Source organism: Asterias amurensis, chromosome 1 (genome assembly GCF_032118995.1).
Source record: "Asterias amurensis chromosome 1, ASM3211899v1".
Lineage (NCBI taxonomy): Eukaryota > Metazoa > Echinodermata > Asteroidea > Forcipulatida > Asteriidae > Asterias > Asterias amurensis.
The window spans coordinates 18,360,076-18,380,292 of record NC_092648.1 but is presented as its reverse complement, the minus strand read 5'-3'; the positions used below and the strand labels follow the sequence as shown (position 1 = coordinate 18,380,292).

At 37.7% G+C, this 20,217-nt stretch overlaps 1 protein-coding gene across 2 annotated transcripts in view; it reads right to left on the bottom strand.

Annotated features, from left to right (window-relative positions):
• Positions 1-301: 301 nt before the first annotated feature.
• LOC139948570 (inositol-trisphosphate 3-kinase B-like) overlaps positions 302-20,217 on the bottom strand; it is a 71,570-nt gene continuing 51,654 nt past the window's right edge. For both annotated transcript variants that reach the window (XM_071946735.1, XM_071946743.1), the window contains 6 exons: positions 20,008-20,148; positions 19,019-19,091; positions 12,519-12,573; positions 8,311-8,460; positions 7,211-7,384; positions 302-6,627 (listed from right to left, as the gene is read on the bottom strand). In XM_071946735.1, coding sequence (XP_071802836.1) covers positions 6,178-6,627; positions 7,211-7,384; positions 8,311-8,460; positions 12,519-12,573; positions 19,019-19,091; positions 20,008-20,148 — 1,043 coding nt within the window. In that variant the 3' untranslated portion in view covers positions 302-6,177. The remainder of the gene's footprint in view (positions 6,628-7,210; positions 7,385-8,310; positions 8,461-12,518; positions 12,574-19,018; positions 19,092-20,007; positions 20,149-20,217) is intronic.

Sequence of the window (20,217 nt, the reverse complement as noted above, 5' to 3'; positions counted from 1 at the left end):
ACCATCTTAAAAATCCAAGATGGCCGCCATACAAAGGAAATAAAGCACTGTTGCTTTTCTAAGTGGTGAAGATGTATTCCTTGACCATGGAAATGTATATCTAGACACCATAATTGTGATCCTAGGTGACTCAGGAGGTGAGATACTGGCAAAAACAGGTTTTTAAATGGCGGCCATCTTGGAAATCCAAGATGGCCGCCATAATACGTCTTGGTGAGGTGGTTCCTATCAAAAATGCAAAGCTTAGGTAATAAGGACCACGTGGACAAAATTTTGTGCTTTTGTCCGGAACGTCCACATCCATTCGCTAAGCTGCCTGACTATAATGAAAGTTAACTTTTACTCATCCTTGTGAAGAAATGTTTTGTTACCGTACTTGTGGGTCACTGCCCTGGGCCCAATTTCATAAAGCTATTTGACAAATTTCTCGTCTAACCAAAAATTTAGTGGGGGCAAGTCACAACAATGTAAAACTTAATGTAGTTTTGGCTGGTAACCTGTTTCTGTTCAGCAATACCTTTCTTTGCTTAGCAAGTTTTTGTGCTTACAGGCTTTATGCAATTTGGCCCTGCTATTTTAATACCCATGAAACTGTTCATATAGTTGAGTTAGAGGATTACATTATCTGTATTCCATTTCTTGTGCTTGAGGAGGTCATGAGTGTATCATAGATAGTTTTCAATAGATTCCATATTCACAGGCAACTTGGATTTCGGCTTTGAGCCACATCAAGTGTTTTTTTAATTTTCATGCAGCCAAGTGGTTCGCTGCCAAATCATTTGATGGAACTCCTATGAGCAGCATACTGGTATAAACGCATGGCAGGGCTTTCAAATAGTGACTATCCTTGCCCATAAAAATGGCCGACATTAACCTGGTACTCAAAAGAAAGTTTGTCCCTCATCGCTTGTACTTTCTTGAAATTGTGATAAAATTACTGTTGCTTGTCCACAAAGAAGAAAACAATGGAACCTAGCTTCAAGTCTAATTTCTGAACCCCTGCTTATGTAAATGTAAATGTACTTGTAAAAGTGACAGAAGAAAATTGACATGATACTTGTACTTGGGTAATATTCTGTACTCGAATGTGTTGACATAAAAATTCAAGAACATACTTGTTCTCATAAAAAATTGTAACATCAACAACTCTCTCATGCATGGTATTTTGTTTTGATCAGTGGGAAAAAATTTAGGAACATTTTACCAAGTACAAGGCTGACCTACATATATGTAAACATGGTGTAGGCTCAAAAACTTTACACCTTATTCATACAAAGTTTCCTGATTTTTTTTTCCACGGGCAATCAAATCAGAAATAAGTGTGCAAAATATCATGCCTGAACCTCTAGTACAAAAATGTGCATTTCTAATTTTACCAAGAACAGCAAAAGTTATCAGTTTAAGAATAAAGTTCACTGAAGTTCAGCTACTTTCTAATGAAGAATTGAGTCCTCTCATCTCTGAGAAAAAAACACAGGAATTTTAGGATTGACAATTTTTATCAATTCAACCAAAACTATGTAAAATGTTTGCAAGATACTCTCTATATTTTGAATAACCTTGCCAAGTGAAACACAGCGAATTAAGTGCTGGGAAAACTGTTATAATTTTTAATCCCTTTTTCAAAAAATAGTTTGAACAGAACGTGAGTTTACATTTATGGAATATTAGAGCACGTGTGGAATCCATTTGAAACATAATGATTAAAGTATACATAATAAACATACCACATAATATTTTTAGTTTCCTGTACACAATATGAAGAAAATAGTAGCAAAATACTGATTTACCTGTGAGAAATGTTCATAATATCATATTTCCTAAACTGCATAGTAAAGATTCAACAAAAAAAGGTAGAACTCTTAATTCTTATTGGGCTCAATTAAGTGCATTTTGAAGCTGACTTTGTACAAACTGAGTTAATTTAACATCCTTCGTAGAAAACATCCGTTATATAAAACAACTTTGAATAGTAATTTTTGCAAGTTGCCAAATTTCAAAAGTGTTCACTTTCTTTGAAGAAGTAAAAGACACAACGCTCACTGATAAGACAAAAATCAATAACTTTTCCCAAGCATGTTTAGCAAAAGGTTCTGAACACATTTGTAATTTCTTTAGTTAACCTCAGGAGTACACAACCCTCTAGAAATGATTAACAAGTGAAAATCTTACAAGACAGGAAAGTGGCTTCAAATAACACATTTCCCAAGTGCAACACCAGGGGCCAATTTCATACAGCTGCTTAAGCAAAAAATTTGCTTAAGCACGAAAATAGCTCACTTATTTCACATATGTTACTGGCCAAAATTTCATACCATATACCATGCATGTGATTGGTATTTAGCTGTTGTTTACTCAGCATAACAAATGAGTGGATTCTGCGCTGGTAATCTAATTTTACTAAGTAAGAATTTTTTTGCTTAAGCAAATATTTGTGCTTAAGCAGCTCTATGAAATTGGGCCCAGATCACAGGGTTTGCCAATAACCAGTTAACTTGACATGGCACAGTAGAGATATATTTCACCAGTCCATGTTTTTCTTTCCACATGGGACTTGTAATTTGAACTGATATGAAGTGATTTTCATGTAGCAATAGGACTTCAGTTATAAACAAGCACAGAGGACTTGTTGGACAGAAAGCCGACTGGTCCTGAGGTGTTTAAACTAGCATTTGGCCAGTGGACCACTGTTAAATGAGAAAGCTGCATCCAAGTCATTGAAGTTATTGAGAAGATGTTTTGCATTATTTTGGAATAATAACAGACAAATATGTAATAAAAAAAATTACAAATACCCCAAAGTTTGCATTTCAAAGTGTTGTGAAAATGAATTCAGGACACCCCGCTTTAGGAAATCCCTGAATTTACTCAAAAATTGTTGTTCAACAAGATGAACACTTTTTAGGCCAGTAACCCTTTGATGTTTCAGCACCCTTAACAATAAAATCATATCAACAATAGAATCGGAATGAGGAAAAGCAGTATTCATGATTACAAAACTAAAAATACAACATCCTAACTGAATTAACCTTAAATATATGCGCATAATAATTACAAACAAAGAATGTTTACAATAATATTATTCATGCTCTCTTTAAATAAAAATATCTACAAAATGGTTTAAAATCTCTAGATGTTTTTTGAAGTGGCAATAATTATATTTTGGTAAGAGGCAGGGCGAGCTAGGAAGAGCATTTAAGGGTTTCCCCTTCAAAACTTGCCGCCTACACCCACCAAAGATTTGAGTATTATTCAAGTTTTCCAGAGGTATCAAACACAAAACCTAAAAATGATGCATGTTTGTGCTCAAGTAAGACCAAATCAATTCCAATACATTTAGGACATGTTAAAGGTAAAATACACAAGTGGCAAAAAAGGGGGGATCCGCTGAAATTACTGTTTTTAATATGAAAGATAAAACTGTTATATTATTGGTTTTTAAGCAAACTTTTCCAGTGAAAATGTAAGAAATAAATAAAACAAAAACAAATTTGGTTTGGTTTAGTTTTATGTTTAGGTCATCGGTTTTACTGTGACCTTTCAGGTAGAGCGGCAGTACATGTACATTTAGGTCAAATCTGATGGCTATTTGTGGATGTTGTGAATATTTTGGTACCAGCCACTTTTGGCCACTATGGCCGCAAAAGGTGTGAGGCTACACCCTCCAATTGTGGGAAGGTCATAATAACTGTATAAAAGAAAGGAGAATAAAAAATAATAAAATAAAACAAACAAGTTCTAAAAACCTTACAAGGTGAGCCAAAATAACTCCTAACGTTCCCCACATATTCAGTACAAAGTGAACGAAGGAACAAAAACAATAAAAACATCTAATTGCCAAAATGATTGAGGTTTTAAAAAATAAATAAAACGACCAACATATAGTTAAGATCTTCTAAAAGGCTTCTCACATAATCAGCTACTGCAGAAACCATAAACTTTCATTCAAATTTCTAAAAAATTATATAGTTACAAAAATATCATCTCTTGAGCTGAGGAAAAAGGGGCAAAACCCATGAAAACACAAATATTGAGGATTTATTGGAGAAGTCTTAAAATAACACGATGACTTGAAGCGGATAAATAATTTGTTTTTACATACACTTCAAGAAAATGCAAAGTGAAATTTGACATGGCCTAATGGCCCGAGCTGAAGGGTTCTCAACAGCTGAACAAATCTAAAATTTCACGACGAGTCCTTTTAAAAACAGAATCTCTTTTTGGGATGGATTACTTACAACTACAGGAGCCAAGTTACTCCTAGGGACTATTTGAAAACAATAATAAACAAGCTCAAAATTTGTCTGGTCTTTGTAGATTTTTAAAAATTCTTCGCTAACAGCTTGAAATAATTGAGTTGACCGCAGGTTAACAAGGCAATATGTTTGCACGTTTTACCTGCAGTCAATTCCTGTATTTCTACTCAGTCAGAACTAAAATTATTAAAAAGTAATAATTAGAATAATATTCAATGGTAAGTTTTTCTGTAAGGTTAAATAAAAATGTCGATGCTTGCAAGCAGATGCTACACTGGATTCATAAAATGGACTTTGTACGACTGTGAAATTGCTGAAAGTGTTGATGCCCCTAAATCAACTGTTTTACAGATGTTCCCCTTTAAGTTAAATAGGAAAGGAAAACATATATTTCTTCAAAGATGCTGCATTTTGTGATTATGAAACAAGATTTGTGCTCATCAAGGTTGACCAATGTTTCCATTTGTTAAGATTCTGTTAGTTGTATATATTGCTTCTGCCATCTCTAAGACAAAAGAGTCTGTAATGACTGATTGAAACGATCGCTCAATTGTCATTGAGATACGCAACATAAACACTTCACAACGAAAAAGGCAAAATTGAATTACCCGTTGGAAACTGCTTACTAACTAAAAGGACTTGTAAATGCAAACAATTGTTATTTGCATGATGCAAACAATATTGTTATTTGCATGACAATTCGACCCCAGCAGATTCTTTCTCAAAGGCTAAAAATGAGAAAGACTTTGCTAGGGTCGAATCATCAAGCAATTTTTTTCTTCTTTTTTTCTGCAATGAAAAAGCAATCAAACAATCATAAGCCAAGCTACTTTAAGAGTATATTATTCCCTCCCCTTTTGTTGTTGTTGTTTTCAAGTGAGTTCCAAAAACAATCATGAAGTGTGGGAGTGTGACACTGACATATACATACCAGGTCAACATAACATACTTTCAAGCATGGAATTATGAAGAGACATGCAATTTCGCCTAGGCAAAAGGCACCTCTACGAGCATCAAGGCAGCTATCACATTCATACAGGCACTTGCCACATGTACGTGCTTCAAAGCTTGCCATAACCATAGTGGAATGATTTACCATCAGGAAAACATGTGTTAGTAAACTTGTTGGCTTGCATTAACAGATTAAAATGGCTAAGTACTTAAAAGGAACACGTTGCCTTGGATCGGTCGAGTTGGTCTTTGAAAAGCATTTAGAACCGTTTTTTATAAAATGCATATGGGTAGAAAGATATTGTAAAAGTAGAATACAAAGATCCACACAAACATGCCTCGAAATTGCGTGGTTTTCATTTTACCTCGTCGACTAGCACGTCGGCCATTTATGGGGGTCAAAATTTTGACTCCCATAAATGGCCGACGGTAGAAGGAAAACCACGCAATTTCGAAGCGAACTTGTGTGGATCATTGTATTCTACTTTTAGAACATCTTTCAAACCATATGCATTATATAAAAAACGGTTACAAACGCTTTTGTTTTGACCAACTCGCCCGATCCATGGCAACGTGTTCCTTTAAACTTTGATGCAGCTTTTGCAAGGTTGGTGTGCATCCCACGATCAAGTCCATAGAAAGTCGATGTATTCACTTGTTTTGATACTGGAATTGGATATAGAAGTAGAATCTAGTATTACGTCTCACTCAAGAAGCACTCAAACTGTTATTTTACAATATAAAATCTGTGCATTACATGTACACCTCACCAATGTGCAGCTTGAAAGACTATGGGTCACATAATGGACACCCACCTGAAAAAAAGTATTAGCATGTCTATAACCATGCTAGAAAATTGTCAGCTAGATCCAGAGAGAATCACTGAGCTTATTACAAAGATCTGCAATGACCAATGAAGCTGTTGCAGCAACTAGTGAAAGGTAAGACGAGAGCGGTGGCTGGCCGTCTGCTACGAGGGCGCTGCCGTGATTATGGGAGGTTGTGTAGAGGAGGCAGCAGGGAGTATGGAAGAGGAGACACTAAGTGATCCTGAGGAGGTGCTTACTGCAGTTTGATTGGTATCAGAAGTGGAATCATTGTTCAATGTAGTGGAATTGGTGTCAGAAGTGGGATCATTGTTCAATGCAGTTGAAACGGTGTCAGAAGCGGGATTATTTTTGACAGTAGGTTTCACAGAGTTAACCTCAGCAGGAAGCTCTCTGGGTTTCATGTTTGAAAATACATCAATCATCATATCCAGTCCAAACAGGTAGCCATCTTCATGGTTCCCTTCTACCCATGGGGTGCGGTGGTCATTCGTCTCCGATTCGGGAAGAGGAGTGGTCTTGCCAAAGTCAATCATCCACACACTTGCCTTTCCAGCTTTATCATGCACAAACAGAAGGGAGCTGCCGATGACCTGTGCAGGAAACAATTAAGGATAAATTTAAGATTTTATAATTTATATTATTACATTTCGGTATGTATCTGTACTAAATAGAAAAATAACTGCAACTTTGCAAGTGGAGTATACAACTGAATAATTTCACATTCATGAGAAGAAATTTCTTCCCAATTCAATAACAAAATGATGCCTCAGTGTAAATATCTTGGGGAGCTGGACCAATCTTTTCTAACATGTCTCATAGTAGAACTTGTAAAACCAAATGTGGTACAGTAACAACAAGAAAATGTTGAGCTTTGTCTGAGGATGCATGCATTTCAATAGTCCAAACATATTGGAGAGGAGTGTCACCTGGACCCATTTTCATAGAGCTGCTTAAGCACGAAAAGTAGCCAAGCATAACAAAAGTATGCTTACCAGAATAAGGTTACCAGCTAAATTACCATGTCATATTGTCAATTAGTGACTGGTATCCTGCCCATTATTGCTAAGCAGACAATTGTTTAGCCATATTTTCTGCATCTCTATGATCTTGGGCCCTGTAGGCAAGTTGGCCTAGGGAGTAAGGGTTTTAACATAAAGAAACAAATGAATCTACCTCATGTAGTGCAAAGAACTCTGAGGACTCCAGCGTTGCCCGGATGGCCTTCAAGCGGCGGATGTACTTAGCCTGGAGGACGGGGTCACCATCAATGAAGAAGTTGAAACTATCGCTAATCTGGTCTTTTGTACGTACCGTCTTGTAGTCCCGACTCGAATGTCCGTCACCCTTCTGTGAATACCAAAGATAATATCAGTCATGTCAATGGTAATACATTTTAAGAGATGTTAAAATTTGCATGGGGGATACAAAAAATACCCGAGTTCTGTGCCTGTGATTTTTGTTTTAACAGACCTCTGGAAAGTACCGAATATACAAAGCTAACACAAATCGATGAAAGGGTTAAAACTAAAATTAACATTCCATCATGGCCTCAGCTGTGTTTATACTGGGTGCGTTCGGTTAGCTTCCTTGGGTCGCCCCCGGTGTGCTCATCTGGGTGGCCTATTTGTTTTTTTCCAGGACAAATGCGGGTAGATAATTACCCATGTTCTTCCTGGGAAAAAAAACCCCGCATCTTTCTTGTAGTGATGTCAGTGCACCTCGGACCAGCCCCAAGTAACTTGATCCACAAGCGGGGCACTCGGGGCTTCTTCCTGGAAAAAAAACAACGCATCCTTCTTGTGGTGACGTCAGTGCACCTCGGGCCAGCCCCAAGTGCCCCGCGTGGGAAAAAAACAAATAGGCGACTTCCAGGATGAACGTGAGGTAATTATCTGCCCACGTTTGTCCTGGAAAAAAAAAACGCCACCCAGATGAGCACACCGGGGTCGACCCGAGGAAGATAATCGAATGCACCCACTGACAGCTACACTAAATCGTTGCAATGGAGATACAGTCACGCCTGATACTTCACAAAGGTAACATAGGTGATTACCTCCATGCCCACTGATCATTGCCTTGGTGCCCTTGAATACTCCAGTAGAAATTTACAATTTCCTTAAAGTATACCCTTTAATGCCTTGGTGCCCTGCCCTTTCCAAACGAAGCATATAGGCCTGTACAGTAGCCTGAATTCTATCTCATAATCTACATTTAGAGGGGGGGGGGTGCGCATAAAAGGGGAGCAGGAAGTTGGGGGTGGGGGTTTGGTTTACCTTGACGCCTTCAATCCTAAAGCCTAAGGTGGCGGAGGAGCTCATAAACTCCCTCCACTGCATGTAGCGTGGCTTGGTGATGGCTCCAAGTCTATTTTCTTCAGCTGTTGGTTCTTTGGGATCAATCTCAATCATCTTCTGGTACATGTCCTGGAGTCAAAATAAAAGAAATTAAATCCACTTGATTTATAGGATACAGACAGTATTGGTTCTTGCTGGAAGAGTTTCAAAATTAAGTAATGAAGCTTATTGTAGAACGAACCTCGGGGTATAATATCAGAGTGTCACAAAAGAGCACGCATAACGCTTTTCTATTATTTTTCCATGCCTTATCTTCCGTGCCTTATCAAGAAACTTAGTCAATAGTTTCTTAAATATTGAGATAGTGTAATTCCAGAATGTTCCTGTGTTTGACATAAATAGCAGTTTTGGCCCGTTAGGTGAAATGCCTACTGTAATTGGCAAGACTTTTTATTTTATTTTATTACTATGATTCTTCACATTCATCTTGCCCTATTCCAATAAGGTTTGTACATGATTTTGTTTTGAGATAAACCACAAGTTCATACCCTTTCACCAATGTTCACTTATTCAATACAGTTTCGCTTCTTTCAGTATTTCTTACCCTGATTTGTTCAAATTAACTTCCAAACATCTGGTCCACCCACAATGCCCATAGAGGGACCCATAACTAACAACCAACATCCCTTAATTAGCCTTCCCTGATCGACCAAAATTGTGTATTTTTAGTGACCTATTCCATCACCCAAAAAAAACCTTGTAATTGTCCATAAAAACAAATTGTTTGTCCGTTCGGTTCTATTTCATTGTGCAATGAAAACACCCAAGGGCTTTTGTGCTGAATGACGTAAACGACACAATGTTCATTAATTCATAATTTCATATCTCACTTCCGCGTAATAGCTTGGACATCCTGTGTACATGTATAGAGATTTTTTTTTCTTTTATGAATCTGTTTCTCTGGAACTTGTTATTGAAAAATTATTCCATAATGATTTAACTTTCAATGAGCTCCTGAATAATGGTCAAACTCATTTAAGAAAAAAAATCAGACATTAGTTTGTAAACCTTAAGGGAAACCGACTTCGTTCAACATCAAATAATTGTTTTTATCAAAGTACTTGTTCGCTAACAATCAACAGCAGTGGCGCCAGATTAAAAATTTGTTTTTATTAAATTTTAGATAAAACACATGTGTATTTTATATCAAATTATTCTGTTTTTCTTTGTTTTGTATTTAATCTTAATTAATTTATTCATTCATTTATTCTTCCCCCCCTTTTTTTTAGGGCACAAGAAATAAGAAATCAAATTACCAGACTCCCAATGTGTCAAACAACATGTACTGCAAGACTGATTGAGATGAACAGTAATGGTAGTGTGGAGAGTTTTCCCGTCTCCGAAAGATCAAGTGGTCTGACTGCATACAAGGCACAAAAAACTTGAGAACATGTCACATGGGGCAATTAACAAGCAGCCAGTTCCAGGCAATCTCCAAGAAGAAAAGGCCATTCACATTTCAACGTCACCTAATTTTCTTGTGGATCGTAAGACAGTGTTCATTGTAGCTGGTTTCCTCCAAGTTGCCTGTAAAAGTTGCCTCATGTGACAAGGCCCTAATACTCAGTATTAGTGTGTGTGGGTAGTCGAACAGTTCTTGCTTTGCTTTCAGAATGTACATGTACAAAACCAACAGGGAAATCACTACAAGAAAAAACAAAAACTGGAAAGACGAGGAGAAATCCTTGATTTACAGGGTTGATGGGTCGTTTGCATGTGACATAATAAGTGTAGACCTGATGACATCCATGTGTGTGGGTGTGAATTTATTTATTTTATTTATTTATGTTCCTTTTTTCTCCTTTTTTTTTGAGGGGGGGGGGGGGCACAAATTCCTCTCTTTTTATCCCAAAAATCACCACTGATAACCGAAAGTAACCAATAATATCACCAATCACAGAGACAGTTTAGTTCTGTGCACATTAGTTCTAACAAACACAACCCTGGCATTGTGAATGGTTTCAAACGGCTGGTTAATTAAGTAGGATTTGAAACTTTGCATGGTGGAAATATGATATAGAAAGGTTTGCAGTAACACCATGTAATGACTATCTCTAATGAGTTGGGGTGGTTCTGAAAAGAACCGTTGGTTTCAACTCAACGTTTCGATCAGTATGTTCTGATCGTCTTCTGGAGAAAGCTGGACTCTGATGCTGCATGCTGCTTAAGTACTGTGGAGGCGGATTAGCTTGGTGATGCACGAAGGCGGGAAATAGAGGCGGGAAATGGAGCTCGGTGATGCGTGTTGAAACCTGCTCTGGAGCCTTGAGTGGTGTGTGGGTGGTGTGTGGGTGGTGTGTGCTCACTGAACTGTGTCACTAGGATCAAGCACAGGGGATAGTGAGGGTGTGGGGCCTCCACAGTACTTAAGCAGCATGCAGCATCAGAGTCCAGCTTTATCCAGAAGACGATCAGAGCATACTGATCAAAACGTCGAGTTGAAACCAATGGTTCTTTTCAGAACCACCCCAACTCATTAGAGATAGTCATTACATGGTGTTACCGCAAACCTTTCTATAGGTTGGTTAATTGCTGGAAAATGTCTCCGACTGAGCACAAACAGTTTTTTTCACCTCACTCAGTGCTCTCTATATCACTTCTGTTTTTGTTTTTTTAAACTGCTCACAAACCCGAAGGACCTAAGTTATAAATGCAAAATAGAGTTAATGGCCACACATTTCGACACTAGCAGTGAAAGCCTCTGCTAGTTGTTCAGAAAAAGACTCTGCTAGGGTCGAAATGTGAGGCCGCTAACCATCCCCCCTTTTTTTCTTCTTCAAAATGCAAAGTTGCATTACAGTTCTGTATTGTGTTTACTATTTAGTAACCAATCTTAGACAAGATCATTTTAATTTCCTCTTTGTGGGATGGCAACTCTTATCCGTACATCTATCCTACTCATTTTTGTGCATCGCATAAAAAAAAAAAAACCTAAACTTGAGATACATGTAGTGACAAGACATCTTGCTTATTTCCCTTCCTTGATATATAAAGAGGCTTGCGCCAAATCCTTGGAGGTGCCTAGAGATCTACACATCCTGAGGCAGATCTTTATCGAATTGCCGTCTGGATGGATAAGAATGTATTCGAGTAGACAGTGATCCATAAATCAAGACATCTGATGAGCAGATAATTCTTTAATAACTACATTATCTGCGTAAGGGAACAGCAAGTCTGCAACGGGAAGGTCTGTGACACTGCAATTTTGATCCTGTTTCACTTTCCATTTTCCCCAAGAAAGTTGTAAGAATTTAGTAGAAAAAAAGGCTTTGTGGTAATAAAGATTTGTGGATTTTTTTGTTTGTTTCAATATTATTGTGGTTTTGCTCTTACACAAGGGCTGCTAACATGTTTCACTTTTCATTTGTCCCAAGGAAATTGTAGCAATCTAGTAGAACAAAAAACTTTGTGGTGATAACGATTTGTGGGTATTTTTTTAAAAGAAAAGCATGCAACATTATTGTTGTTTTGCTCAGGAAGATATTTTTCAAACTACATGCACCATTTTCTTGAGGGAAAATATTTCCATAATCAAGGTTTTCAAATTGGTTGATCAGATTGGGTTATTAACATTTCACTATGTGCGCATGTCTGTTAAATGGTTATTCCTATCTGGTTTCACTTTTCCAAAGAAATTTTTTAAGGAAATCAAGAGAGAGAAAAAAGCTCTGTGGCAAAATGAAAAGTCATCAAATGTGTTCGGATTTTGACAAAAATTGCACTTGAAAAGTATCAGACACAGTGGCATTTAACACCATTTTAACCCAGCGACTTGTATTTTATTTCCCACTTTCATGGAGAAACTATCTTTTGAAAAAAGAGGAGATCACAAAACTAAATTTGACCTTGAAGCCCCTCTTTAAGTGAAATTAATATGAAGTATGCTTTCAGCTGACTCATTCGTTATTGGATTTGGGGTTGAACAAAGCAAAATTTACTAGAGCGGGATTTGAACCAACAACCTCAATATAAGTGTGCTGGCGCTCTACCAATTTAGCTATCTAGCCCTATGTTAGCGGTCTACCGATTTTGTCAATATCTTTCCTTAGAGCATTTTACAAGGCATATGGACAAGTTGCATTTTAAATTTCCAGACTTGTATCACAGTTCTCCATGCTGAAACTAACCTTACGAAGTTTAGGTTTCTCTCTCGCTTTCTTCAGTTCCTCCTCCAAATATGTTCTGCAAGAAATAAATCAAAAGAAAATGCACATTAAATACATGTGGGATCAGGAATGGACAGGTTTTAATTGCGCACAACTTCTCAGTGCAGGCCGATGAACGACACAAATGGAGACTCTACTTGACAAATGCAATCACAATGTCACCCTGACGGCTTCAAAGCTACAGGACAGAAGGAAGGAAGGGATCAGGGGTTGATTTCACAAAAGATGTGTAACACTAAAGCTACTCCTAAGTTAGGACAAGCAACTCATCTCAACTCGAGATAAGTCTTAACTGTTTGTGAAATTCACCCCAGGTTAGTGTAATTATGCTGGACTTTTGTCTTTGGTACACCTGGCCCCAGGCTAAGCATGCCAGGGTCGGCTTTGCAGTGCCGAGTCCGTCAAACTCAGGATGAGATGAAGCGGGAAGAGTGGATTAATTCTGACGTCTTGGAGCACAGCTCCAGAAATCATTCCCGATAGTTTCACTATCCTTCCCTGACCGATATAGACATTCTAAATTCATTTTAAACTACCTTGATCTAGTTACTTGAATTCAATAAAGTGTGCTCTGAAAGCAATATGTCTTATTATCATAATATTAATAATGCATCTTAAGACTGTCTTCAACTCCATAGGGATGATACCAAGCTCTTAATGCCGCTGGTTGAGCAGACAACTCAAGTACAAGGACATTCTCTTGCCTTATGAAACTCCCAGGACGGAAAAAAACAAAAGTGTGAGGGGGGGGGGGGGAGCTGTTTGGCTCAAGGAAACAAAAACCGTCTCCAGATTTCAAGAGTCTTTCTATTATTCCTCTTGTGTTAATGACGTTATTGCTTAATGCGCCTTGAAGCCAAATTGCCATGGCGTGCATCCTTCCTCGTAACTCATACAAAGACCTTGCAATTAGACATTTTGGAGTTGCTAATGCAGAACTTATCTCTTTTGTTAACATCCCCCAAGACTGATTGATTAAGATTAATTCAAGATGTTGGGTGCTTGCAATGTGTCTAATGCAGAGTTCTTTTCCAAAGATTTTTTTTAAAGTGTGGGGCATTGTCAACAAAATACTTTGAAGTACGTCTAAAGCATGCCGAACTGAAACAAGGTCCTCTGAATATTTTCTACTTTCTTCTTGTGTTTATATTTGGTTTTATAGAAGCTCTACTGTGCAATCAAGTGCTGTCTAAATAGATTTATCTTAAAGATTTTGGTGAATTTGATATACATGTAATCTTAAAACAAAGTAAAACTATTGTATCTTTTGTTTGTTGGTGTATCGGCCATAATATGCATGTATCAGCATACAATTTGTGTGTATCGGTTCGATACACTAGCTTGTGCATGGGGGAGAACCTTGCTATCTTATCATCAGATAATATTAATAATGACACATGCCATAACACATTTTTAAAAAGGCAAGAGCAGTCAAACAGTGCTGTCAGTACGTGTCAAGTCACAAGAAAGACGCAACATTTTGCTCTCACGACAAAGAAACTTTAAGGTCCACATAACCATCTTGTAAGACTTTTGAATGTGATGAAAAGTGCCTTCCCGGCAACAAGCACATTCATTCACAGTATTACAACTTACAAGTAACTTGCCCTTGGATAAGAATCCCAAACAAAAGACTCTGACAAAACGTGACGTTAGAAAATCAACCTTGAGAGCTTTGTTCATCAAAGAAAATTATCCCTGGGTCTGAAGGTGTTTGTCTAAAATTTAATAAAGAATGATTCAAGCAAATATTCTCTTGAGGATCTCAATTGTAGTTTTCTTCAGTTTGAATTATAGTCGGAAGATCATCTCTATGTTACACACTGATAATAGAAGAAAAAAGTCAAGAACATTAAGGAACTTTTTATTTTTTAAGCTGACAGAGCTGCCAACATTTGCATCCTTAAATCCAGGAGATTTTTGTTTAGGAGACTTTCCAGGAGACTTTGTCCAGGAGACTTTTCGCCTTGTTGTCATCTATGTATTTGTTAGTAAACGTGTCCAAGTGCACATGCAAATAGGTAAACATACAGATGCCCGAACATACATTTAACATCCCCCCCCCCCCACAAAATAACAGAAAAAAATTACAGACTTTGACTTCTAAATAACGTCTCCTACAAGAAGCAGTTTACAAGGTGTACCAGCAGGAAGCCTAGACTCTGCGACTCCTAATAAACTTTCATGCTACAGGTTACACAACCATTAGGCATTGGGTTCATCTCAGTATGCACGCTCCTTAGTTGAACGCTAAAGCATGGGAAATCGCAGGTACCTGCGGATAACACACACAAGTTAAGATGATTGAAAAGCCTACTTGAGTCCGTTGGCATCAGTAATTACTGTGATCAATGATTCATTACGCTGTTATCCCGACGACAATGTACAAATAAATCAAACGGGACATATAACCTTGTTGCATTAGATCGCTGGACGTGTCATTAGCAATTCCAATCAGACAGAGTTAACGAACTGGTGTCAGAGAGCGCACTCCCTCCCTGATCATATACATTCACTGTTATAAAAGGATTGGTTTCGCACGCCACATACACGCGCATGCCACAATCATGGATACACATTTTTCTTCCGTGTTCACTTTATGAACAACAGTTTGAAGACCACTGATGTAGCAGTTATCTCAATGTTATTTGTATATATATATATCAATTTACAATTGCTATTTTGTTTTTGTGTCCATTTTATGAACAACAGTTTGAAGACCACTGATGTAGCAGTTATATCAATGTTATTTGTATATATATATATCAATTTACAATTGCTATTTTGTTTTCGTGTCCATTTTATGAACAACAGTTTGAAGACCACTGATGTAGCAGTTATATCAATGTTATTTGTATATATCAATTTACAATTGCTATTTTGTTTTCGTGTCCATTTTATGAAAACAGTTTGAAACCATCGATGGATGTACCTGTAACAGTTATCTTAATATTATTTATTTATATGTATTACTAAATAACTGCTGTGTCGATGTGAACTTTGAGTTTGTCAAATACAAGATCTGCAAACTGTACTCAATTTTTGTCTGCTCTCTATTTTCTGTGTGTAAGCGTACGGTTTGAGCTGACCTGTAAAAGGTCAACACACTTTCTAGGGTTACAAACTAGAACACGACACTCAGCGTAGATGATTATTCAAAATGTATGGCTGCAATTACTCGCCACTACATTCATCATTGTCATCCATGATTGTTCTTATTGCCAGGCAATCATCATCATCGTTTGGTTGCCATGCAGTCCAATCTACTCTAGAATTCCTCCCTTATCTCCAACAACGGAAGAGACAATACTAGGAATAAATCAAATGCAAGGGAATTTACATAAAAACCACTTAAGAGCAAGCGGCAATTTGCAAGAGTACAATTACTCTTCCTCGCAACCCAGCAATGTCTTCACTGTCAGTATGCAATTACTTGAAGAGCTGACAGGGCTTGCCCTTTTCACACTAGCCTGGCATACATTGCCTAGTGGAAACTAGTATGGGCTAGTAAGCACCACTTGTCAACTTGCTCGTTGGGTTATATAACAACTGTGTCACCCACTTGTTTGGAATATTTCTTTTTTTAAAGTAAATGTAACTTCATAAACTGGTTGTGATCGCTATTATTCATACATCAGAAAGCTACATTTATGAAAGTACATGTTGAAAATTTGGGCTAGTAAAACTTCCTGGGGGCAGATAAAATGGCTAGTTGGGCTCCTTTGCAAAAAAAACTTAAGAGCAAGGACAAGATGTTTCTCAATTGTAGGACAGAGACAACCAAGGTTGAGATAACAAGACATATATCCCAACAAACAAAACAACCCAATTCCCTGATGACTGTGTCTTTAACAAAACAATCTTCAAAGTATACAACTGCGGAAATCGATCTCTCAGTTGACTCATTTTCTCCTTGAGACGTTTTTCATCAGAAACAAACATTCATCTGAAGGACTTAAAATGGAAGAAAATTCTTACAACCCAAAATAATCACACCAATTTTCCCTGATGACTGTGGCTGTTACAAAACAATATCCTAAGTAAACAACTGCTGAAATTGATTCATCAGTTTCCTCCTTGAAATATCTTCATCAGAAACAAACGTAAAACTGGAGCTATGCATTGCGGACAAGCCAACTGACACTAAAGAGAATGTGTCAAATGGATATAGCACCACTGAAAGTCATGAAATTCCAAACGAGGTCTGAAATGGTGTTTGCAACACAGGGCTGTAGAGGTTGGGCCATTTCACAGGAGGCAATTTACAGGCTAAGATTTCTAAGAACAAAAAGGTATCCACATTTGAAAGTTTGCATTCACATATATTTTTCTTGTTGATCTGAAGACATTGTTTGAAATTTTTTTCATGTGGTACAAAAGTGGACCAGTAACATGCACTGCAGTTCCTTGCCTCCAAGTTGCCAGGAAGAGTTGCCTTGAGGTGTGACAAGGATCTTACCCCTGTGATGGTTGCCCATGATCGACCTTTTAAACAAAACTGCCTAGTGGGCACAAGTCCTTAACAATGTATTTCAGAGGGAATGTTAGTTGGTACTTTGTAACTGTCTGAGCTAAACAGCAAACAATTTTATTAATTCAAAATTAGTTTGCTTAGCGGCAGCGTTCATCGAAAATGTATTTCACATGGAATGTTGGTTGGTACTTTGTAACTTTCTTTGCTTAGCAAACTACTTTGTAAGTTCAAAATTAAGTTTGCTTCATGGCAACATTCATTGACACATACAGAACGGTCTCCTTGACGATGACTAGGGCAGTCTAGTCGGAATGTTGAGACCAATTAATGTTCGGTTGGTGTCTAGACGACTGGAACCAGCCACTCAATAGTAATTTCATCATCTCTGAGATTCTCATGGAAGTGTCAGTGTGGAGATGATTCTATCGGGTATGTCAATAACGATTCGATCGTATCAAATACTGCCTTTACGTCCTGCGAAATTAAAAGCTCTGCCCTCAGGTACAGACCTGTCATCCTTGGTTATTTAGCAACAGTAGTATGATCTTCATTTTGATCAAGATAAAGATGGTCTTTTTTTGCTTTTGCTTTATTGCTTTGGCATGGGGCAATGCAAAGGATAGAGGGAAATGGAAAAAGAGTATGCAGGCCTTATGAGTCAGTTGGCACGAAGAGAAAAGGTAAAGTAAGGTTAAGATACATAGTACAATCCTAAGACGATTTTATGGTAAAGTGTGACTTGAAATGTTACATTGCAACTTTAACAGGGTTGGAAACATTATTCGATTCCAATTCATACTTTGAACCCCCAAAAATCCACTAAGGATTAATGGCAGCTAATAAAAAAATAAAAAATAACCACATGCAAAGTTTGAAGTTGACACAAGCTCCGCACCTTTAGGATTAAAAGAATCGAACGGTTCCAAAATAAAGGTGAACTTTGCCTTTAAAGCACATTTTAAAAGGTTGTTATATTTTAAAACATGTTTCTTATTTTAAAACATGTTTCTTGACAGTCAGACGGTGGAATGAATGTACTTGCATAGATACTCGGCAGTCCTAAATGCTGAAATGACACTTTGCAAAGTATTTTTCTTTGACTTGCTTAATAGGTTAAGTACGCAAGTACTTGTACCTTAGGTAAAGTACGTACAATGTGCATTGGCCAACAACTAAACTCAATGTGTGCATGAAAGCAGGAGATGAAAGATGTTTGTTGTTTGTCTACAAAGGTTATTACTAAACGGCTGGCTGATGATCATATCCAACTCAGGAAGAAAAACAACGAGCCTGCTCAAGTCCTCCAGACAAACAATCCCTGAATTACTACAGATTTAAGTTCCTAGTCATTTAAGTAGATGGAATTTAACAGAGAAATAGTCATCGTGGTAGAGCACTGGACTCACACTTTGGTATTTCCAATTAGCAAAGTGGTTGGTTCAAGCAAGAAATTATAGCTTCGCCTTTCAGATGAGAGGAAAAATCTGCAGACTCTTGTGTTGTGTATTGCTTGTAAAATGCCACAGTCACGGGAGTACGGGGGTTCACATCCCGGTTGGACACTTGAACAATAGACTTTACCATAACTGCTTCTCGTCACTCAGGAGTGACTTGGCACCCAGGAGGGACTAGGTACCCATGAGGATAGAATTATTGTTGTGTGGGATAACCAATGCCAGTGCAGTATACTCCTCAGGAGTTAAGATGGGTTAAGGAATGTTGAGGGCCAGATGATAATTCTGTGAGGCACTATGAAGGGGCCCACTTTGGCCTAGAAGGGTGCATAATAAACGCCAAATTCATATTATTATTATTATTATTATTATTATTATTATTATTATTACAACACGCATCCTCAGTCATGTAGTCTTTCTTTAAATTTGTCTAGCCAAAAATAATGCAAAACAAAGTTAATGGCCTGACGCTTCGACCCTAGCAGAGTCTTTCCTGAAGGCTTAAATTTTACAAGTTCAATAAATGACTTCACCTGGTTCCGATTTTGCAGTCCATCACCGAAGGGTTGTCAAAATCACCCAGAAGATCTTGCATTTGAACATATTCTGAAGGTAACAATTTGGGTTAAGGAAAGCCTGCTGTGTGGATCCCTAAGACAAAACTTAGTTCAAATAAAAGGGTTTTGCATTCTGCACACAACACCCATTGTTTCCATTCATTTGCGAATAGGGAACCAGTGCAAAAGAGGTATGAACTGCATGAACCACTTAAAAAAAAAAAAAAAGCAGGCCTGTATGCTTCGTTTTTAAAAAGGCAAGGGCACCAAGGCATTTCTTCTCCTTTGTAAAGGGCACCCAGTCAGGAAGTTGTAAGTTTCTACTGGAGCAATTTAAGGACACCAAGGCAATGACTAGGGGCACCAAAGCAAACGGCTTTGTTGCCTCTGTGAAGTTTCAGGCCTGAAGCTGTTAAAGTCCGTATTAATGGATCCACAATCCATGATAACAATTTTGAATTCCTAATAACAGGAACCAATTTCATAGAAAATGTTAATTAAAACGTTTCTGCTAAGCAAATGAGCAGGATACCAGCCACAGATGATATATGTGTCATGGTATTTTGGCTGGTAACCTTATCCTGTTAAGCATGCATGTAGTTTTTTTAAAACAAGTTTGGCTGCTTTTTGTGCTTTGGGCCCAGGGGTGGATTTCACAAAGAGTTAGGAATAGTCTTATCTCGAGTTAGGACCAGTTACTCGTCCTAACTTAGGACTATCAATGCAATTTGCATATCTCCTAGGAGTAGTCCTAAGTTAGGACTAGTCCTAACTCTTTGTGAAATCGACCCCAGATTTGAAAAGGTGTTTTTAATGCTGATGTGCTCTTCATAGCATGTATCTTAAACTATAAATCCATCTTTTTTTAACAAAAGACCTTTTAGAAAATCAATCAAGATCGTGATTGCTTTATTAGAGCTTTACAGGCATCTTTGTGCATCAGCAAAATTTTTGAAAAAGGATACTCTCGGAGTTCTTCTCAACGAGTCCTTTGTACTCTGGGATGTAAGGTCTTAGAATGTCGGCCATCAGCTTCCTCAGGGCCCATTGCTCTTTCTGCGTGTGCTTCTTCAAGATGGTACCAAACTCCCCTGCCTTGAAATTACCTGTAGTTATATAAGAACAAATTTACAATTATAATTGTTGTTAACACTGCCTTACATTTACCGACTAGG